This window comes from Eptatretus burgeri, chromosome 6, assembly GCF_056783735.1.
Source record: "Eptatretus burgeri isolate ZD-2024b chromosome 6, Ebu_testis_v1, whole genome shotgun sequence".
Classification (NCBI taxonomy): Eukaryota; Metazoa; Chordata; class Myxini; order Myxiniformes; family Myxinidae; genus Eptatretus; species Eptatretus burgeri.
In genome coordinates this window covers 6,177,978-6,201,729 of record NC_140966.1, presented here as the reverse complement: position 1 = coordinate 6,201,729, position 23,752 = coordinate 6,177,978, and the positions used below count along the sequence as shown (strand labels likewise).

The window sequence follows — 23,752 nt, the reverse complement described above, 5'->3', positions numbered from 1 at the left end:
GACCACTTCGTCTCGTCCTTGAAATAATTATTTTTATTACGACTGTTATAGTAAGGCGTGTAAATGGATACACGATATTAAAAAAACAACCCCCCCACCAAAAAGAAAAGGACGGTAAGAATTAAACAAGTAATAATGTTTTCCTGTGCACCTGAACCTTGTGGCCTACTTCATTTGCAGCAGCAGCAGCAGCAGCAGCAGCAGCAGCAGGCGGCGTTCGGTTCGCTGGTCGTGGACCACTGGAGTTCAGATCGTCGGTGATGTTACGGAGAGTGTGCCTGGTCGGTGCTCGGCCTCTAATCCGTCAGCTGGGCCCGACGCCGCTGAGAAACTTCACGGTAACATTACAAGGGGCCTTCAGGAAGGCAATTTATGGATTAATCGATCTATAATTCCTGGGATTACAACCAGTTTGGAATCGCATGATTATCTATATAATATAATTTCGTCAATTTTTTTTTCCCAGTTTCTCACCTTCCCCCATTGTCACGATAAGTGGATATCTCATCCCTAAGTGTTGGTTTTTCAGAGAAGCCCTCATGCAAGTCACGCTTTGACGTTCTCTAATTCGATCAACACTAATGTTGACGACGCATTTAACTTTTGTATTTCATTTGTTTTGCCTCCAGATCGGCAGAGAAGAAACCCCGGTGTACATTCCAATCGGTGAGTTCAGGGTTCCTGCATTGGGCTTGGAACTTTACACCTGTGATCACCATCTGTCATCCTGATCATCATCTGTCATCCTGATCCTGATTATCATCTGTCATCCTGATTATCATCTGTCATCCTGATCCTGATTATCATCTGTCATCCTGATCCTGATTATCATCTGTCATCCTGATCATCATCCTGATTATCATCTGTCATCCTGATCATCATCCTGATTATCATCTGTCATCCTGATCATCATCCTGATTATCATCTGTCATCCTGATTATCACCTGTCATCCTGATCATCATCCTGATTATCATCTGTCATCCTGATCATCATCCTGATTATCATCTGTCATCCTGATCATCATCCTGATTATCATCTGTCATCCTGATCGTGATCATGATCATCATCTGTCACCCTCATCAAATTATCACACTGTTTTGTACTTCCCTCTCTCACCCCTTTTGTCTCCTGCTCCCTTTGTTTTATGTTTTGTGTGTTCGCTCTTATACGAGCCTCGACAATGCATACAAAATATAAAAAAAAATCATCAATCGTCTGAGATAGGAGGATGATATCCTGGGATTATGACTGTGTTGGAAGAACTTGGATGCATAATCTTGAAAACGATTTCTCATCTCTTACTGTCATTTCCTCTTGGATGCATAATTCTAATAAGCAGAGCGTTGGTGCTGCCGAAGCAGTCTCCTTGGCTATTGGGCACAATCCTGGACGGGATGCCACTCCGACGCAGGATACCAGCAAGCTGGCACTCATTTTGCCGACCCTCGGAAGGATGGCAGGCCGAGTTAACCCCACCTGGTATTGATTCAGCAGCTGAGTGGGATTTGAACTCAGGACCCGAGGATCCAAAGCCCGCCACCATAATCTTTAAGCCAACACAAGGCAATTGTGGGAGAGCAGACATAAAATATACAGTTTTACATGTAGAGCCTGTTTGGGCGGTTGAGGTGTGTAAGAGAGTTCGGAAGAAGTCGGAGTTGTAAAATAGCTCCGAGGAGAACAGAGAACGCGGCTGGGAGGTTTGTGCGAGTCAGAGGTGAACACGACTGCGGGAGGAAAAAGTCTGAGTAGAAAAAGGACAGTGAGGAGAGTTTTGAGGTCATTCTGTCTGCCTGTCTACACCCTCTGCCTGTTTTGTCTGCCTGCTGCTTCATCTCCCTTATCTGCCTTGCCCAGTTCATCGACCCTGCCATTGCATCTTTGTCTCCTTATCCCCGCCACCACCGGAGCTGAGTCCCCCGGTGGAATCCCGGAACGGCGAGGATTATGACAATTGGAACGTGAGAATGGCGATTATTTGGTAAAAAGTGGTTTGGAAATGCAGCCTGAGAATGGAGATTCGAATACAGAGTTTGGGAATGGGGAAGAGAACAATGGGGAAGGTTATATAATGACAATCACAATGCAATTCCCAGTCCCTGATATGAGATAGTGAACAACTAAACACAATCACTGTAGAAATATGTAAACTTCAGGGTTCTTTTATGTGTTGAATGTAACTCTGCTGGGCTCTTTCCAAAGCTGTGTATATATATATATATATATATATATATATATATATATATATATATATATATATATATATATATATATATATATATATATATATATATATATATATCCATTCTCTTGTTGTTCAATAACAGCTATTTTGTTTCTACAGACCGTTTGAAAATCAGTTGCTGCAAGAGCAGTGGACCTGGGGGGCAAAATGTTAATAAAGGTATGAGACTTTTTTTCTGGTCACCGTCACTCCAACTCCAAACCTCACCCCTCTTCCTCCCCATGGTCCATTAAACTTTGTTGGGGCGGTGCGAAGTGGGCAGATTTTTACGATTGTACGTACAATCGCGTTGCACTGAAAACGGACTTGTTCCATGTTCTTTCGGGTTTGCAAAAAACGTTTTTTTTGTTTGTTTGTTTTTTCAGAAGTATTTTCAACCAGATATTTTTGGGGCATGAGATAGAGGTACCTGGGTACCCGACCTTGTGACTCTTGAAAATAAGGAAATTATGACACAAAAATTAAAATGAGAACACAGCCTGGATTTGGGCAGGTTAACAAGTGATCGAAGAACTTGAGCATCCCTGTAAGGGGGGTGGGGGGGTTAATGGGGATTTATTGAAGAGAGGGCTTGGAGAAGAATGTCATGCTGATCTCCCATAATTATATTTGGGAAGCAAGCAGGTGCCATCCTACTATGCAAAGGTGTGTGTGTGTGTGCGTGTATGTACATGTCTGCAAATCATAGGGGTGGGGGAACACGACTTTGCCAATCTCCACCAAATTTTGAATATGTGCTCAGGTACCCAGGTTCAGCTCATGGGCACAACAAAAAAAGGGACACTTACATGTGGCACAGTCCAAACGGTTTACTGACTCCTGCTCAAGACTGTAGGGATTAGCCATGACACAAAATATGAGTATCCCCCCCCCCCCACTATCCTTCAGGAGGGAGCAGATGTTTCTAGATCTTAAAATAAACTACGAAGGCAGACCTGCAGAGTGATTGATTATCCAAAAACCAACCGAAATGTTCAGTGTGGTGATCACCGGTTGTTGGTGATTGAAATAAAGTGACTTTCACTTTGGCACAATAACTTGCCTCGATTTAAAATCACAAGGCATCAGCAAGCACGATCTGAATTGGATAAATTTTTTTTCAGAAAAAAGTTTTTCCTGGCATATCCGAAACATGTAGATTATATAATTTGTAAGGAATTTTCTTCTGGCTGTGGTGGTGTGAACAAAAAAAATATTTGAAAAGTGTAAGCAAGACCGCTGATTGGGCATCCTTTGCCGTGCAACATCTCTCCTTGACCAATCTGAACTTTTGACAACCTACAAAGCCTTCATTCGCAGTTTGATGGAGTACTGCTCTCCCCATTTGTGCGAGCTTCCCAGCCTCGTGCCGTGCCTTGCCCTTCTTGATGCCGTGGAAAGCAAGTTTCTTAAAATTGCTGTAATGCCCTGTCTCGGCCTGTTACTTTTTGCATCACAGATGGGTTGGTGGCCTCTGTATTCTACAGCCTCCCTTTTGGTCTTGCAGCCTCTGCCCTCTCTTGGCTCTACCCCTCCCAGGTTTTTGCATGGCAGACATGGTCTGCCAGGAGCCCTTTTCTTGTTAAATTTCCAAAATCCAGGTTTACCGCTCACTTCCACTCATTTGTTGTTCTTTTCTTTTGCCTGTTAGACCAACTTCCCCTTTCTGTTTAGTCCCATTCTTCTCTCAAGGGCTTCAAGACCCAATGTTCACCACTCCACGAGCCATCTCTCCCACCCCCACCTCCACCAACGTATACTCATGATGTCTTCTATCCTAAATGACCCCATTCCCAAGCACTTTCCTTTTCCATTTTATTGTGATTTCCACCCGTCTCCCCCTCTTTGTTTGTTAGTTGTCGGTTGGTTTGTTCCTTTTCTGTTTCATCCCCACCTTCTCCGTCCTCTTGTTGCTGTGTTTCATTCAGCTTGTGTGTAGCTTGTTGACCCCCAATGTTTCCTTCTCCCCCTCCCCTTCATATCACTCTCTCTTCTCCTCTGCTGTTGGTGTTCCCCCCCCCCTTTCAATTTTGTGCCCTTCCCTTCCGTTCTGCTCTCGCTCTTCCACGAGCCTCAATCGTATATACGAGGTATACCAAAAAAACTTAGACAGTTTGCTTTGGCCATGAAAGTGTTAACTGATGTTGAAGTTCTGTTTCCATTTTTAAATGTTTTCCTTTACAACCTCGGCTAACCATAACTTTTGAGTACACTGCTCTTGAAGTGTCTGCTGCAGACTGTCTGCTAATGCTCAACTGGTCATGTTCCCCAGTTAATTCCAAGGTTGAAATTCGCTTCCATGTCGAGTCTGCGGACTGGCTTCCTACACCTGTAAGGGAGAATATTTTGCAGCAGGTAATGTGCATTTTAAGTTTGACACACTTCACCAGAACAATTTGATATCGGACTTGTAAACCAACAGTGTAATCTTATGTCAGTCCACTTCCATCATGTGTCCGATTGTCTGTCACTAATGCTCATGGAGCTCGGTTTGATGCACACGGGATTGCTTTTTTTTTTGTATTGCAATATTTGCTTCACCATCTGCTTATTGCAGCTGTGTGATGCACCCTCCACTTTTGCCTGTTAAATTACCAGCACTCCTGCACCATCCCAGATGAATACCACTCTATGGTCGAAACGTCGGACCTGATCGTTGCCTTCTGAGCAGCTAGGCTAGTTTGATTGTGCCCTTCAGTTTTGAATTTACATTCCGTTCACAATCGCGGCTGCTCCAAGCGGCGGGAGTCGACCATATCTTGAATTAGAATCGCATACAGACAACATGAGGGGGGGATAGGCAGGTCCAGGTCATCAGATCACCTGCCTCCCCACAGGTAATTAAGAAGCCATATTAATAGATTACATGGCAGCTGGGTTTAAATCGAAAATCTCATGGAGACATTGTAAAACCAGATGATGATGTTAAAAATACAGTACAGTACTGTGCAAAAGTTTGTGTTATTTTCACTTTTGTGGTGCTATTCCCCATTAAACATTTGTGGGAAGTTATAAGTGTGTAATATAGGCAGATAACTGGAACGGCACTCAGAGCACATACCTCTGCCAGGTTGAACAGTTTACTTTTTGTATCACACTGATAGGCTAGATCTGGATCCGAACCTGCAAAATCTAATCGGCTTGTTCTTGTCACCTTCCCAATTCATCCGAATCTGAACTCGACTTTTGGAGATATCATGCTTGTATCTCGTTTTTTGGCACTATCTCTCAATGGTGAAGAATCACTTAAAAAATTTAAACATTCTCGTATCCGGATTCGGATCTTCACTAAAATCGCATCTACTCGTCCTTGTCATACACCCAACCTATCCATAACTTTTTGCAATATCGTGCTTTTGTATCACTTTCAGCCCGATCACTCAATGGTGAAGAATCACTTGAGAATTCTAGTATCCGGATCTTCACCAAAATCTAATCGATTCACCCTCATCACACACCCAACCTGTCCATCAAATTTCGTTTGAATCCATGCACAACTTTTTTGAGGTATCCTGTTCACAGACAGACAGACAGACAGACAGACAGACGTTAAAACCAAACCTCCACCCACCTTTGGTGTTTGAGGTAAGAATTCAATTTTCTGTGAAAGGCAATTTAATATCACAGTTACCTTTAATAGTGGGGTGGCTGAGCTGATCAATTGTGCACTTTCCCTTAAAGGCATAAAACTTGGCACATGGTTCGAGTAATAGAATACAAAGATTTTTTTTTTTTTTAGTCCAGGGGCCACTGGAAATTGCACCCCGTATGGCGGCCATCTTGGATTTCAAAATGGCCGCCAGTGTGGACCTGTTTTGTTAAATATCTCCTTAACTAGTACAGATATCGAGACAGTTGAACCACCTTTACCTACATTTTATGGCTCTAGGAAGCCAATGGTGACATAAAATGTTTGAAAATTGTGGCTGCCATCTTGAAATCCAAGATGGCCACCATTGACAAACTATTTTGCTCCATATCTCATTAAGTAGTAAAGATATCAATACAGTTTTAATGCCTATACCACATTTTAGGGGTCTAGGAATCCAATGATGACATAAAATGTTTGTAAATTGTGGCTGCCATCTTGAAATCCAAGATGGCCACCATTGACAAGCTATTTTGCTCAATATCTCATCAGATATCAATAAAGTGAGATATCAATACATCAGATATCAAAAGATATCAATACAGTTTTAACGCTTATACCCACGTTTTAGGGGGTCTAGGAATCCAATGGTGAGATTGAATATGTGGCAGCTATCTTATAATCCAAGATAGCCACCATCCAAAGGTGAACATAAACTATCAGTTAGCACAATATGTGAAGGAATGAACCATCAAGAAAACGTCACAAGCAGTTGGCAAAAAACCACAGTTACCGTCGCTTGACTTTTCTAGTCTCTGTTGCATTCCCCATCACAAGAACAAAGCGACGTGCATGGAAGTGCAGACTTCTTACACCTGCAGCGATCAGTGCATCCTTTTGTGCATCCACACCGGATAAGTTAATTGCAGATCTTTGCGGTTTCCGGTCATGTTGTCCAAATCGGTTTAAACTGACCGTCGGATGTTTTTTCCCAACCCCACTCACTTGGACATGGGAGCTCAGGCTGTGCATGTAATGCCTGGCCCCAGCATAATGCTCCTTGGTACACTGCACACCTAACATGCTGCACCAGAGCATGGTGTGTCGGTGGAATTGATTCCAGAGGTCTGCCTTTCTTTGCAAACAGTTTCTTTCGTGCTGTATTAATGTCACTACAGGTACTTGTGCGATCATACATCAAAATGACGAATCTTGCAATAATGCTCATACAGGACTCAGTTTTATCTGTTTGTTCATGGTTGACTTCAGATAGTGCATCTGTGAGCTCTGGGAATGACTCCCATACAGCCCATGCAGTTCGCTTACCACGCCCAGCAAACGCTGACACAGTGTCACATCCTGTCAGTGCATGAAACATGGGGAGGGCCTTAGACTTCTCAGGGCTGAGAGCAGTGGCTATGTCATGTGCAGGGAGGAATCGCAAGCTCTTTCCTGTTCCAAAGGCTAACCATATCTTCACAGAAAGTCTCTGAGTTGCCATAACTGCAAGTACGACAACATCTGTATCAACGGTTCGGATTAGGATCCTTTCATTCCCTCTCTGTGTCACATCAGCTGCATGGAGGAACATGCGGCCATCTGCCTCTTCTTGGCTGCATGGAGCAAGTGATTCTAGATTCATACGTGGTGGAGCAGTAAGAACCTCTGTTTCCAATGTGACGACTAACTCTTTGCTCTGGTCTTCAACTGACTTGATTATTTCATTGGACAGGAAACTGAAAACTTCTGTCTTGTTTTGGTCGACACGAAGAAAATTCTGCCATTGTCCAGGAACTGCAACTGAGGTACGTACCCACACGTCGACGAACTCCCCTGTCACGCTTTTCTCGGGTCATGCTCTTCAGACTTTCAGGCAGGTAACTGTCCCACACCAGCTCAAGTTGGGTTGCAGATTTGTACTGGGAGAGAAACAAATAGGATGAATACCTCTTTGGCATATTCCCCAAAGGTCTTCACTGTTCCAGGCTTTAGTAATTGAACAATCGCTGCCCCATGAAGTATTACGCATGTAACCTCTGGAGCCTGTGTACTTGCCGGCGCAATTTCCCCAAAGCATTGCAAAAGATCACTCTTTGTTCCAGTTTGAAGCTTCCCTGCCTGGGACAGGGATGGAGGGAAAGGCTGATTTTCATGACGGAAAAAATCTATCAAGGTTTCCCTCACGTGTCTGACAAGCAATGTAAAGGTGGGAAAACAATTGCACATCGCTCTTTAATGAGGCTACCTTCTGTTTGTCTTTAGGCTGGGCTTTTCCTGATGAGCTGCCAAATAATGGCAACTTGTGGGATAGGACATCATTGAGAGGCTTTTTACACTTGATGAGCCTTTCTTGCACAAATGATTCCAAAGCCTCCTCCCCCACCTTCTGCACATTTTGCACACTGTGAATAACTGATGAGCTTGCGATGACTTTTGTGTCGAGGACCACAATGTCAGTGGTTTATTCAAGAAATGGATTACCAAGCTCCTCGATAACTGACACAAGTGATCTAACATCTTTGTCGAAGGACTTCTGTATGCTTTCAGTTTGGTCGTGATGCAACGTTTGAGCTTTGCCATCTCAAACTCACCAATCACTCTTGCAACCTCTGGGCCAGCAACCATCCATCTTTGCAGAGCATTGGGATTGTCCATCAGACCAACAGCTCCTCCATCTCCCTTGATGCATGCATTATTCTGCTCATGTGCCTGGTTCGTGGCAATGGAGGAAAATATGTGCTTAGTCTTTTGCACTGTGAACATGCGAGCTCGGAATTCTTCCAACACTTCATGGTGTGTCCTATGAAGGCCTAGTATATCTCGCAAGTGGACTGGGATCCATCTTGCATAGTGCGTGTGGTCAAGAGTAAAGAACCACGGGAGAAGCTCCCAGAGAGCATCTAAGTACATATCAAGGTCAGGATGCAAACTTCTAATGCCAATGCAAGACTCCAGTACTGGAATTGTGGACATTCTTTGGTTCTTCTTTGACACCATTCCTTGAATGATAACTGTTGATCCTTGTCAGCTGCTCTTGCATAGTCATCGTATGCGTAATGCTGCAGCTGTAACCTGATGTGCGTGCAACATGCGCAGTTCGCAGGAAGGAATCTGCTGTTCCGGCTGAAGCCATGTCAGCTTGTACCAAGGCTTATGCCCAGCCACTTCCTGCTAACCAGTCACCTGCTGTCTTCAGTGCAGCCAGTTCAATGTGCAACCCTCCAAACAGAATAACAAATTTATCCTCCATATTTCTCGGGCCATTTCCACTGAATTTCTTTTGCAATTGTGAATAATGGCTGATCAAAGGCGATGACAGGAGTTTGCCCAGGATTTATATGCTGCACAGCACTCAGAATGACATCCATTGAGAGTTTTATCATGGCCACAGTGTGAGCACTCTCGTGAAACAGTGGTAGTAGAGCTGTTACGGACATTGGATGAGCTGATTGAGACAGGTTGTGAGCATGGTAAGCTGCCCAAGAAATATTATCAGCACAAGAGGTTGTAGTCTTGTTTTCTATGTGCTCTCTTACATGCTCGAGCCATCTATCGTCACCGGACGTCTTCTCCCGGGCCAGAGACTTAAGGCATATTTCTGGAACTGGTGACCTCTTTACGCTTGCCTTAAGAAGTGGTACATTGGTGTAGTAATTTGGCAAAGCATCGAGTTTCTTCATGCCAGCTGCACCACCAAGAATGATTCGACCACGATCACTGCCGTCATCAGGTTGTCTTGGGTGCTGGAATAATGAGATGCCGGTTCCATGGAAAGAGTCTTTAGCTGTTATAGAACTCGGGTTGACATCGATATTGTCAACAGCGGATGTAGTAAACAAGTTCTGCTTCAGGTTTGGTGGACATACAACCTGTTCCAATCTGTAGAGTTGGCACACACTATTTCCCATATCAGCAGAAATCTGAATAACTATCATATGTGATGCTGATACCAAGCTGGGAGAGCTTCTCCACCAATACTCTCTTCCCGGTTTCTGCATGTAGTTTCAACCCAAATATAAATTGCCAGTGGGGTTTCCCGTTCCAGACTGTGTCTCAAATTAGTGGGTTTGTCCTTTTGCTTTCGGGCATGCTTGATTGCATTGAACTTAAGAAGCTGTGCCAAGCTTAGTGCAGCTGGGTTAGAAGGTTGGTACGCCTGGCCCTTAATGCTGGGACCCTCCAGTATCATGTTGACTAATATAAGTGAACTAGGCACAGATTCCTCCTGACATGTTGCACTAAATGAACCATCAAATGGCTTGGATTTATCAAACAGATGTCCACGGACTATCTGAGCCACCCTTGCAAGGTGCACTGCATTACTGTCACTGTCCTGTTGACACAACTTTGCTAAGGCATGTCTAATGTCCTCATCAAACATTAGCAAAATATCTCTGCCCTTTTTAGTTGCTCATGTCAGGAAAATTGGCAAGAATTCGCTGCTTGAGCCTTGTAGATTGTATGTGGCTTTCCTGCTTGATTCCCAGTTGGTCTAGCCTGGAGGAATACAGGTTTGATAGATCAGTGAGCTTAAATACAGGAGCAATGGTGGCATCTTCCAAACGGGTTTCCTCAATATATGTTACAAGTTCTGCAAATGCTATGCTACAGAGCATGTTATCGAGATTCTCGGTGCCTTCTTGCTCCGTTTGGACCATGGATGCATGATAATAGAGAGGCTAAGCACTTTGCATGGTATTTTGCTTCAAGAGCAACCATATCTCCGCCACTGAGATGTCTCAGCAAGTCATCGTCTTTGAGAAGTGCAGCACACTCTCGAACACGTTTGTCTGTTTTGAAAGTAGAAACCTCATGAAGCTTCTCTTTTTCCAGATGACCACCCACAGAAAAAGCAGAGATCTTGAGAAATTGATGATGTAGAACTTGACCGAGTGCGCTTAGAAACACCAGATGTACCTTCACCTGCATCATCAGCCGGTATATCTTTAGAACGCTTCTTTGCACGTTCCAGTTTTGTATTGTTGTACGTAAGCCTGCACGACCTATGCCAACGTGCATTATGAGCAATGAAAGCTGCTTCGATACCATGACCTTCGTCCAATGTGTCAATGTTTATCGTTCTAGGCAGCAGACCGAGGTTATTAAACTCGAGGAGATTATCAGCCAATGTTTTGTACCCTGCGAGTGTTGCTTCACCTTGTTCACCTTTTCGTTGACTGGGAAACTGAACCTTTTCAGTGGTGTTCTGTTGACAAAGAATGCAGAGTTTCCCACTGAGTAACTCGACCCATTTCACCATCTGGCTGAGATGGATCCACAAGTTTGATGCGCTTTGCCATCTCCAGTTGCAGATGAACGGGCCTATGTAGGGTTGATCACTTGTGCAGTCACCATAACAATGGATGATGTCCCTGAAATGAGTAGATGCATAACTACTACCAGTTTCATAGTTTGATCAATATTTTAAAGCATCAAAAATTTATTTGTCTCTGGAATGTGAGCATCGACCTTTAGAGCAAAATAGCTGTGGATGGTGGGATTTCAAGATGGCAGCCACAATTTTCAAATATTTTATGCCACCGTTGGATTCCTAGAGCCCTAAAATGTGGGTATAGGCATTAAAACTGTATTAATATCTTTACTATTTCATGAGATATTGAGCAAAATAGCTTGTCAATGGTGGCCATGTTGGATTTCAAAATAGCAGCCACAATTTTCAAACATTTAATGTCACCATTGCATTCTTTGACCACTAAAATGTAGTTATAGGCGTTTCAACTGTCTCTCTGCTAGTTTAGGAGATATTTAACAAAACAGGTCCACAGTGGTGGCCATTTTGAAATCCAAGATGGCCGCCATACTGGGTGCAATTTCCGGTGGCCCCTGGACTAAAAATCATTGTATGGTGTTACTCTAACCATGTGCCAAGTTTCATGCTTTTAAGGGAAAGCGCACAATCGACCTGTTTTTTGGAGCTGAGGCCGAAGTCACATTTGCCACGGCGGTCGTGGGGTCTCCAAAATCTACGGCCGCTAGAAATTATACGGCGGCCGCAGTATTTCCACGGTCACACAATGTAGCAGTCACATATATTTTTATTTTTCAGGTAGCCGCACGGCGTATTTATAAATTGTGGAGACCGAAAACGTGGGGGTGCCGTACGGTCTTTGATTTGATGTCGCACGGTGACCTTAGGGCGTTCCTGCGGCGGGCATAGAATTTTCAAGGCAGACGCAAGGTGCCCGCAAGGCGACCGCAAGACAACCGCAGGGGGCCCTAAGGCGAACGTGCGGCTAGACGGACGGTAACGAATGGGTTAATTTTTTTTTTTTTTGGGCTTGTCGAATTGCTACGGCGAACGTAGAAATGAAAAAAAAGTTATAATTCCACGGCGACCTTACGGCCTGTAAAATATAGCCAAACGGCGTAATGCCACCCTGAGGCCACCGTAGAAACTCTGCGGCCGCCGCACGTTTCTGTCAATTCAGAGGGCGTACGGCCACCCTATCCTCGCCGTAGAGCAAATGTGACTTAGGCCTAGGTCTTAGAAATTGTGGAGACCGAAAACGTGGGGTTGCCGTACGGTCTTTGATTTGATGTCGCACGGTGACCTTAAGGGGGGCCCTGTGGCGGCCATAGAATTTTCAAGGCAGACACAAGGTAGCCTCAAGGCGCCCGCAGGGGCCCTAAGGCGAACGTGTGGCCAGACAGACGGTAACGAATGGGTTAATTTTTTTTTTTTTAACCAGTTTTTTTTTTTTGGCTTGTCGAATTTCTACGGCGAACGTAGAAATGAAAAAAGTTATAATTCCACGGCGACCTTACGATCTGTAAAATATAGCCAAATGGCGTAGGGCCACCCTGAGGCCACTGCAGAAACTCTGCGGCCTCCGCACGTTTGTCAATTTACCGCACACGGCCGCCGTATCCTCGCCGTAGAGCAAATGTGACTTAGGCCGAAGCCACCCCACGATAAGTATATAAAATAAATAAGGAAATTGAAAAAGTTTTATTTTTGCTCTACATATTATGTTATCATGGACTAGTAATATCCATTTATTAGAAAAAATATGCAGGAAACAGTTTGTGGATTTTTGTACAGTAAATAATAATAAATTATTAAATAATCAACACCAGTTGCAGTCATGCAAATTACACCTGGACCCCACCATTTGTGGGTTCCACATATTCACGGTCGATATAATTTGTGACATGCTGGCTTGTTCTGGCTTGTTTTGGAATTGAACTTATGAAACTAATTGTGCATTCATGGTGGAAAACATTTCAAACTTTAAAAACTTTCCTCTGTGAACCGATAATGTTATCCCCCTTGTCTCCATTGTAACAATAACAAAACACTCGTGGATTTTATTCATGGGTCGGCAAATCCTTGGAACCTATTTCCCATTGAAACAATGCCCCAACATTCGTGAGGTTTTCCTGGAACGTATCCATGCGAATGTCAAGGTCTTGGTGGTAAAATAAAAGTTGCAAATTCGTGAATATGTGATATTGGTTCTCTTACTTGAGAATCTCAGTTGGTTCAGAATGACACCAAGAAAGCAACTTTCAACAGAACAGTATGTGAAGATCCCAACTCTGTGAGAATAAAGGCTCACTGAAGAAAATGGAAGAAAAACTTAAGATCGTCTATGATTGTTTGAGGTAGACTTTACAACTCTTGAAAGAGTGGCTCGGGATGAGACAAGACCCAGAAGAACCTCCCCAAGGCAAGACAAGCACTTGAAGTTTCTCAGTTTATGGGAAAGAAGGCAATCAAGTCAGCAGCTGACAAATGAAATAAGACCAGGCTTGAATGTTAACATCTCTTTCAGCATTGAGAAACAGGCTGATTAAAGCAGGTCTCCATTGCAGAATTGCAGCAAAGAAACCACTGCTGCAACCACAGAATAAGGTGAAAAGACTGAAATTTTCAAGGCAACACCAAGATTGGGTGACTTGAACAATAGATTCAGTACTCTGGTTTGATGAATTGAAGTTTGAAACTTTTGGATCTTCGAGATTCTGGTTCATATGCCAATGACATGCAATGTTTGCAACTTACTGTTAAACATGAGGGAGTCTGATTGTTTGGTGTTGTCTTAACTTTTGGTGCAGGAAAACTTGTTGAAATCAATGGGATACCAACAAACAAGAGGTGGTGGGGGAGGAGGAGGCAATTAACGAGGGTAGAAAAAATCATGGTTTTGGATTGGGGATGATCTGAGATGGTGGTGAACAGCTGTGTTGAAGACCTGGAGGGAAGAATGGGATTGAAGAGGATTCATTTTTTCCAACAAGATAATGATCCAAAGCACTTCCAATACAGTCTCTCTTTCGAGTGCAGCCTTATGGCTGCTGGTTGCATCATTGGCTAGGGATGCGGCTGTGCCGCTGATGCAGTGTCCCTATTACCAGTACACTGGTACTCATTTCACTGACCTTGGAAGGATGACAGGCTGAGTCAACCCCACCTGGTGTTAATTCAATGGACAAAACTGGGGCTTGAATTCAGGACTCTGAGATCCTGAACCAGCCACCCAAACCACGAAGCCAACACCAGGCTTCAAATTATTGACTGGTAGTATAAAATTACAGTTATTGTTATTTATTTAAGTAGTTGGTTTCAAGTGCATTTATAAAGGCTGTTAAAATACAATAATAAACATGTATAACTGTTATCACTATTAAGTTGATGAATTTACCCTAAAATATGAATATCATTGGAATAACCCAAATTTTTGCACAACTGTAGGTGTCAAAACTATTTGAGAAAGTGTCTTGGTCATTCAACAAATAAGAGGAATGTATAAAACAGAATTCTCAGAAAGTTGTGTTTAAAAATAATTCTGAACTCGCATTTCTTCAAAGTTCAATAAATTGTTCGAGCAATAATGAAGCTAAATAAATTGAATGTGAGAAGATTTGTTGCTTTACAATGGGCTGTTGTTGTGCTGCAGTACCATGCAAGGATAACACTTGCCGGCGAACTCATCATAAGAGACGAGAGGAGCCGTTACCAGTTGCAAAACAAGGCAAACTGCTTACAGAAGCTTCGGGACATTATTGAAGCCGCATCGTGCCAGCCAGAGGAACCTCACAAGCTTAATTCTGAGCAACGCAGACTACGGTGAGATAAGCTTTGTGCAGTCCCCGTTCGCAAGCGGTGCTCGACATCATTTGGTGCATTATATTGTTCCGTTGTGCTGTGCAGGGTCGAGGCCATACAAAGGGAGCGCCTCCGGCAGAAGCGCATTCGCTCGAGCATTAAGCAGGATCGCCAAGAAAATCTTGATTGAACGGTCTTACTGTCTCCTGGAAGGAAATTTTTTTATTGTTATTTGGGAGGGAGGGTGCTGAGTCTATTTCTAAAGTCTTTCAATTCAGGATCCTGATCAACTTGCTTATTTTGTTGTTTATATTTGAAAGTCTTTCAAGTCCCTATTGTATTTTTAACTAAAAATAAATCTTCCTTGAACATTAATTACCTCTTGTTTCGGGAAACTGGTAGCCATTTGCGCAATTACATGTGTTTCACAACCATTAGAAATGCTCAATGGAACCGATACTTTATAGGGGATGTCCATTGTAATAATGCAATGCTCTCACTAGTCCCTACCTGAAAGATTCACAACCTCCCCACATTTACATGTGTATTTATAATTATTCTTTTTCTGTTTGATTTCTTGCATTGAAAATGCAAGACAAAAGTATTGCTTCCAGTGGTAAGTATACACGATCAGCAGGGCCGGATTTTCCAATAGGCCATTGGCCTAGGGCCCACCGGGGACTTGTGGGTTCTCTGATCGGCCAAGGAGTAGGCTAATAGGCCCTATATCTTGCAAATCTTTCTTGTCTATGAGTTGGCTTGTAGGCCAAAAAAAAAACATCCTTTTTTTTAACATTACAATATTACGATTTATTGTTGCGGAAATGGCCCTTAGTGGTTATTAAATATAGGATTAGCCCAGATCCCCCCTTAAATGCATGTTTAGCCAGGTTGTTTGGTAATCGGACGTTGCATGTGTGTCGGGAGGTGTAGCAGGCTGTCCAGTGTTCGTACAGTGGTGGTGTACCGAGAGGTGCCTACTTTTTTTCTTCCCCCATTCTAACGTGCCCGACCCAGCGCCCTGACAGTCAGTGAAGATGTGCCGGCGACCCATTGGCAGAGGAATGCTGCAATCTCGAGCGATGGACCAATCACGGGTCCCCGGAGGCGGTCCGTAAGGCCCGCCCCAAAAGGCGAAAGGAACTGGCTGCTTTGAGAGTCTGGGATCAGCTTCATGAGGAGTGGCTTGGCAAGCTGTTCCTCCTTGGCCTGGATTCGCATACTGGACCTTGTGAGAAACCAGCTGGAACACACCGGATCTTTAGCTCCTGTGCCGTCGACCTTACTGGACGCGCCGAGGCTGGTGCGTGAGCGGTGCCGACAAAAGGAGTACGAGCGCCATTTTGCCACGCTGCATGCTCGAGCTGGGTGCTCGAATCCGACGCCATCGGCTTTTCACGAGCCGCATTCGTGCCTCTCCCACTTTCCTCTAATCCATGAGGCACTACCAAGTACTCTGTGTCTTGTCTTCATGTTGTCTGCATCTTGTCTGCATGTTGTCCAGGCCTAAGGCTTACTTTGCTAGGGCTCCCTTTGAAACCCGTATCCGTAGCTCCCTAGTTAAGAGAGGGTTATAGATTAATTATCACATTGTCGTGAATGTTTTGCTTGTGTTGTGTTCCCCGATGTGTCCCAAATAAATCTGGCTGAGTTATACAAAAGTTGCCGCCTTGAATATATTTGTGCCGTGTGGTGGAACAATCCGCTCGATTTGTATATAAAACCCAAAATGGTTACGGACTGGCAGACTTCGCTCGGTCTCTGACAAACCTAGTCTGCAGCCGGGGTCTATTTCCCCAACTGGTAAGGCTCAGGTGTACGTTGGTATTGCGATCTGAGGTGCGTGATCCGAGACCTGTGCCGAACTGGCCGACGTTGGAACCCCTGAGACGGCGGTGCTGTTAAGTGACACAGAATCATCCACATTTGGCTGTCAAGAGTAGCAGGGGTGCAAATTAACATTTTTATCCACCGGCCAGCAGGGCCGGTGACTAGAAAAAGTTACCGGCCCTGCAGAATTTCTACCGGCCCGATAAAATAAAGACAAAAGTCACAAATTTGATATCAAACACTTTTAATATACTCACATGAGTGAGTTTGTTGGATGAGTGAGGTTGTTTGGATGAATGAGTTTAATGGAGGTTTGCAGAATGAGTGAGTTTGATGGAAGAGGTTGGGTGGATGAGTGAGATGGATGGATGAGTGGGGTGGGGGTGGGGGGATGATGCAGGGAGGAGGAGGTTGTAGGTGATGGGGGGGGGGACCTTTTTGTGTGGGTGATGGGGGCAGGGGGGTTGTGAGTAGTGCTGGGGGGGGGATTTTTGTGGGTGATGGGGTGGTTGTGGCTGATGGACGATGTGGGGGGGAGGTTGTGGGTGATGGACGATGGGGTAGAGGGGGGGGTTTGGGTGATGGACAATGGTGGGGGTACTACTCGTCCACCCAACATCACATATAAACTCACTCATCCACCCAACCTCACCCATCAAACTCGCTCATTCACCCAACCTCACCCATCAAACTCACTCATTCACCCAACCTCACCCATCAAATTCACTCATTCACCCAACTCACTCATTAACCCATAAGCCTCATCAAACTCACTCATTCACCTAACCTTACTCATTCACCCAAATTCACTCATTTAACCAACCTGGGCATAGTGTTGGGCACCGATAACCAAAAAGTTAACTTTGATAATGATAATCCGATAACCCCAATTTTTTACTCCGATAACGATAATCTGGTAATTATAATACAAAGTTATCGGAAGTTAATGATAATCCGATAACTACTTTTTAACAAGGATTCAAAAAAACAAGGAAAAAACCTTCAAAACCCATAGAAAAGGCTTATTTATGCTAAACCCAAGAATAAAATAAGCATTTTGCATCTTTTTAGAGTCTATGAGTCATCACACACAGCACGGTTAACCGGACGGAGTCCAACATGCATTGGGAGGTGTACGGGACGGGTCAAGGACACAATGTGAATCCAACAAACAAATTAATGTCCATTTCTTACCGAAAGAGCAACGGGAATAGGTCTGCGGAACACTGCACACAAACAGGAAGGCACCGTTGATTCAAAAATGAGAGGCACGACCTTGCAAACACACCGAGAAAAGTTACAAACATGGCGCGACATTATCTCCACGCCTCAACACTCATGTCTGATTGTCCGTCGCTCTGCCAAAGGTTAGACCGTCCTTGTGTTTGAATTAACCGATCTGTACGTTTCCCAACCTTGACCGAACCCAGTACCTGCAGAGCCTAGCAGCCGCGTGGCTGAGAAATACGCCATTGCAAGGCTTCTTCTTCTTCTTCTTCTTCTTCTTCCATTTTTCTTCACGCGGCGGCCTGATTCAGCATTATCTTGTAAAACAAGTAATCTATAATCATGTACATTTTTCTCCACATTGATTATTAGTTCGGCGAAATGCGACCCGGAAACGATTAAAATGTTATCGGACAAAAAATAACGGACATTATCAGACTAAAAAATCAAGTTATCGGAAGTTAACTGGTCCGATAACGATAAATGGAAGTTAACTTCCGATAATAGTCCGATTAAACAAGTTAACTTCGATAATTATCTGTTATCGGATTATCGCTTTTGTGCCCAACACTGCCTGGGCATGAGAAAATGCGCCCGAACCGTGCCAAACTGTCAAATCTCGCGTGATTTTGAACGAGATGAAAACACAAAATGGCCGCCGCAGAATTACCGGTGATTTCTACGGATTTTTTGCGGATAAAAACAGTACTTCTAGTTGAGAAAACTAGTAGAGAAGCTAGTACAAATTATACAAAATAACAGGAATCACCGATGATTCGCCAGCCAGGCAGGTAAGGCAGTATTGTGCACCCGCCCAGCACAAAAGTTAGGCGCCATTGGCGACCGGGCGGCTGTTAATTTGCACCCCCGTGTAGGGTGCGACTCCCACCACTGCCAAAACTATAACACTGGTGTCAGGAGTGGGATAAGAACCCCTCCGTCACCGATCCTCAACACTGGTATTCAGGGGTCGAATGAGATTCCCTCCACCTCCATAAATTTGCAGGACACTGATTCAACGGCATCTGGTGTCGTTCGCACCCCGAACATTGGTTACGAGAGGCGCGAAAAAAAAAAGAAAAGAAAACGATGTCGCTCGTAAATTACAAATTAGATTTGATTTGATTTTGAGCGGATTGGGTGTAAAACTTCGAAATTATAAAGAAAGATGGAGTCACAAAATGGCAGCGCAGCTCCACCTCGGCGCGACACGGTTACTATGAATCGCGTAACGAACCGTTCAGCACGAAGAAAGCGCTCCCACCCACCGGTTCAAGCCACATGGTCAGCATGCGTCATGGCAAACGAAGCAGGACGACTACGCGTACATTGACGAGCTTCATGCACGATTGGCGGATACCTTGGAGCAGAGGAGGTGGAGGTGTGATGAGAATTGTATTGAGGAGTTACAAATGAAATTGGACGAGGTGCTACGGCAGGCAGACGAGGTTCAAGAAAATTATGTGCACAGGGAATCACACCAATTGGCTGATGCATGGGAACAAATTCGGTGGCTTGAAAATGACTGAGCCAACACAGGCGAGGAACTACAGGGAGAAATGACGAAAGTTGAGTGGTTTACCCATAAGTTGGAACAAGAGAAGAGCGAACTGAACAAAAGAATAGAGGAGCAAATTAGTAACTCCCGGGATAGGAATAGCTTGGAGGAAGAATGGAAAATAAAGCTGGAAAAGGAAAAACGGGAACACGATTTGGAATTGAAACAACTGAAGGAAGAGGTAAGATCAGGAAATCAGATGAGAGAGCCAAGAACAGAAGATAAAAAGAGGAGAGAAATATCTGGAGCAAAGGAAGGAAGAATTGTTGGAAAAGTCAAGACAGTTTGAGGAACTACAGGGAGAAATGAGGAAAGTAGAGTGGAATACTCATAAGTTGGAACAGGAGAAGAGCGAACTGAACGAAAGAATAGAGGAAGAGCAAATTAGTTGCTCCTGGGATAAGAAGAATGGAAAACAAAGCTGGAAAAGGAAAAATGGGAACACGATGTGGAATTGCAACAACTGAAGGAAAAGGTAAGATCAGGCAATCGGATAAGAGAAAGCCTAGAAATGGAAGATAAAAAGAGGAGAGAAATATCTGAAGGAATATGGTAAGAGAATGGACGACGTGAGGGAGGAAGCATGCAAAGGAGGTGCGGAGATGAGAAAGGAATTGGGGGGAAAAGCTGCTGAGGCACAGAAACACCAAAACAAAGAGAGAGAATTCCAAAACGAGCTGAGGATGTTAAGTGAGGAAAGAGAGAGAATGGAGAATGAAACGTTAAGGAACCACACTGTGCAGATCGAACAGTTAGAAGCCAAGGCAAGATTAAAGAATGAGATGGAAGAAAGAGTATTGAAAGAACAACAAATGAAGCAGGAAAGGGAAATTAATCAATTGAGGGAAACTATGAGATTGGAGAAGGAAGAACATGGGAGACGGTGGGATAGGAAACAAAAAACATGAATTTGAAATTGACCAACTAACGGAGAGAGCAAGGTTGGAGTACGCAGAGATAGTGAAAGAACAAGGAATGAAGCAGGAAAAGGAAATCAACCAATTGAGAGAAACGACGAGATTGGACAATGAAGAACATGAGAGACGGTGGGATAGGAAACAAAAATAATATGAATTTTAAATTGACCAGCTAAAGGAGAGAGCAAGGTTGGAGTACGCAGAGATGGAAAAACTCCGGAAAGCTAACGAACAACTAAAAAGGCTTAGAGAGGAAGAACGACTCAAATGGAAAGGAAGGACAGCACAATAATGTGAGATGTGTGACATCACCACAGGGAGGAATGTTAGTGGTGCGTGACTTGATTGACATCACTCGTCGGATGAAACGATAATTACAGCAAACCCTGGTGAAGGAGACATTGAGGGAGCATACGGGGTTGTTGACGAATGAAACACATTTTGAGCAGGTCCAGCATGTGGAGCTGACAGCCCCAGAGGAGTGTGGTGAACCGATGATGAGCAACCTGCTGGAGAGAAGCGACCGGACCGAGGTGACTGAAACGAAGCAGGTACGAGGGCACATACATACATGGTGCGGACGATGAGCTTAAGTTAGGAATTGGATTTTATGTTAATGAAGAGACTCTGTCCGATGGGGTGCACATATGCGTGACCCCTGAATGTGTGTGTGGAGTGCCTGTGAATGAATGCTGTGAGGTCACAGTCCAGACTACAGCACCGGTGTGTGCTGCCAAGGCCGAAACGTGTGTGTATACTCGCGTGGCGGTCGAGAATGTAACCCTGGAGTGCGAGGCAGTTAGTCAGTACGCAGGCAAGGTTGAATGTGCGGAATGTGAACACAACCTTGGAATGTGTGCAGCCTGCTTTGTGTGGGAGTCCTGAGCGTGGAATGAGTGGTGACGAAGGAAATAGGTTAGAGGTGCAAGGGGAAATATAAATGCCACCAGGACAGAACTTGACACAGGGGACGGAAACCATAATGGACAGCTCTGCATGGGTCCTTAGAGTTAGAGGTGCTGCATCCAGGAGCAGGCTTTAGAAATTGGACTTTAATTTCTCTCTCAGCCTCACAGCAACTTCGGGGAAGAGCGCAGATGAGTAGCAAGCGGCACTGGCATGTGTCTCATACTACCCGTACCCATTTTAGAACAGGAAGGGGCCAGCAGCGACACCGCCTTGTGTCACTTGGTCTTCAAACCTCTCTGAGGACATGAGGGGTTCGGCTGGCTGAGTGGGGTTTGTCTATCTTCAGGGAGTTAGAGAGAAGAGGGGGAGGCCGCTCCCCCCGATTGGGGTTTACCTGACTTCCGCGAACCCTGGATAAGGGGAGGGGGTGAACCACAACCCCAATTGAGACGTGACCCCTTTGAGCCATGGCGGAAAGGCGGTGGGGTCACGTAATGGGTAATGAGGGATTCGTTCCCTCACTCCCCTTCCAATGAGCCAAAGAAGCAGGCCATATTGGGATGTAATAATTTTGATTGAAAATTATGAGACTGACAGAAGAGATACGAGTGGATTTGGATGATTATTTAAAATGAAAAAAATACTTGAGACATCACAGGCAGAGCGTTAAACAAATCTGAAACAAGTGGATGACAAAGAGTGGCTTGTTTGAGGAAAGACTGAAATGCCTGGTTGGAACCATGCAGAGGTTCCATGGGGCTGGTGAAGAGATTTTGATGTTTTGTTTAAATTGTTGGAAATAAACGATTAGGGCAGTATGGAGGAGGCCAGCGGATGACGGACGTAGTGACAAATTGATTGGGGTTTGATTTAAAAAAAAAAAAAGTGTATCAGTTAAATTTGATGACCAAGTGGGATCAGAAGGACTGGTGTGTTTTTGTTTTAACATAAAAGTGAAAGGTGTTGGATGGTGTTGTGGACTGGGTGTGTGGCACTGTGGAATGAATGACTAAAGTGTTTGGGGTGAATGGCGTGATTGTGCGAATGAGGAGAGTGAGTGTGAACAACGTACCCTTTCGGTAGGAGTCTCCGAACCAAGTTAGTGTAGGTTAGGGGGACTTAGAGGATTTCACATGGATTCTGGCTGCTGTTCCATCATGCAGGCGGACTGCTGGGGTAGGTGCAGGCCAAAGTATGGTGGTACTGGCTGGGAGTGTGACATGGTATTGGAAGTTGGTGAGTCGGGAGAGAGGGGCACCTGGCAGGTGAAGGCTGTCAGAGGTGCCAGGAGAGCACAGTAGGGTTCAGTGCCAGGAGAGCACAGTAGGGTTCAGTGCCAGGAGAGCACAGTAGGGTTCAGTGCCAGGAGAGCACAGTAGGGTTCAGTGCCAGGAGAGCACAGTAGGTTTCAGTGCCAGGAGAGCACAGTAGGTTTCAGTGCCAGGAGAGCACAGTAGGTTTCAGTGCCAGGAGAGCACAGTAGGTTTCAGTGCCAGGAGAGCACAGTAGGGTTCAGTGCCAGGAGAGCACAGTAGGGTTCAGTGCCAGGAGAGCACAGTAGGGTTCAGTGCCAGGAGAGCACAGTAGGGTTCAGTGCCAGGAGAGCACAGTAGGGTTCAGTGCCAGGAGAGCACAGTAGGGTTCAGTGCCAGGACAGCACAGTAGGGTTCAGTGCCAGGACAGCACAGTATGGGGGCTAGAGAGCCACCCCTTAGTTAGGAGCGCCAGAAGCACGCTCAGGTGAACCCCGAGGTCGCTGGGTGTCCCTCACCCCCGATTGGAAGCAGGCAAAGAGGCCTAGTAGTAGTCACACTCCCCAGCCAGCGAGTTATGCCTGACACCACCAAATGAAAAGAAGACAAATAAGGGCCTTGCCCAGGTTTAAAAGGATGGAACAGTGTGCCGGGTTGGGAAAAATTGGTCATTAGGATCATTCTAACCATAGCGGGGTTTGTTTCATTGTTTAGAGTTAAAAGTAAATGGTTAGGTTCGATGAACTCTCCTCCGCACCATTCATAAGTGACAACTGGTACGAGTAATGTTGATGGGAAAATTTGTTAACAAGGGCCAGGCTTGGTCACCCTCTCCAAGTGCCAGAGAGGTCACCATTGAGTCATGAGCACACACCCACGAAGATAACAGTTGATTAAGAAACACACCATCCTGTCTGTTGAGGAAAGGAAGGAAAGGAAAAAAAAAAGAGGGGACTTATTAAGAAGACCAAACCCAAAACAAGTCCTGCCAAAACAAGTCAGGCAAGGAAGGTTCAGGGTACACTCCATCTCACCTGGTCTGAAGTCATCACACCCACTTGCGTCCTCGAGATCGTCTCCAAACTGCATTTGCTTACAATCGATATCACCGTGCCACCTGCTGTCCAATGCAGGGCTTGTTGCCTGCTGCTGCTCGTGAGTAGGCCATTGCGGC

The 23,752-nt window shown here is 44.8% G+C and overlaps 1 protein-coding gene and 1 pseudogene across 2 annotated transcripts; one reads left to right on the top strand and one right to left on the bottom strand.

Annotated features, from left to right (window-relative positions):
* Positions 1-22: 22 nt before the first annotated feature.
* On the top strand, positions 23-16,545 carry MRPL58 (mitochondrial ribosomal protein L58). 2 transcript variants are annotated; one of them, XM_085883850.1, is made up of 6 exons: positions 23-338; positions 630-666; positions 2,346-2,405; positions 4,498-4,580; positions 14,736-14,905; positions 15,902-16,545. In XM_085883850.1, exons 1-6 carry the CDS (start codon positions 261-263, stop codon positions 16,038-16,040), a joined length of 567 nt encoding a protein of 188 aa, XP_085739976.1. In that variant the 5' UTR covers positions 23-260; the 3' UTR covers positions 16,041-16,545. The 2 variants fall into 2 exon arrangements, with proteins under 2 accessions (XP_085739976.1, XP_085739977.1); XM_085883851.1 differs by lacking the exon at positions 15,902-16,545 and adding an exon at positions 14,990-15,259.
* On the bottom strand, positions 9,746-11,074 carry LOC147024182 (uncharacterized; annotated as a pseudogene).
* Positions 16,546-23,752: the final 7,207 nt, after the last annotated feature.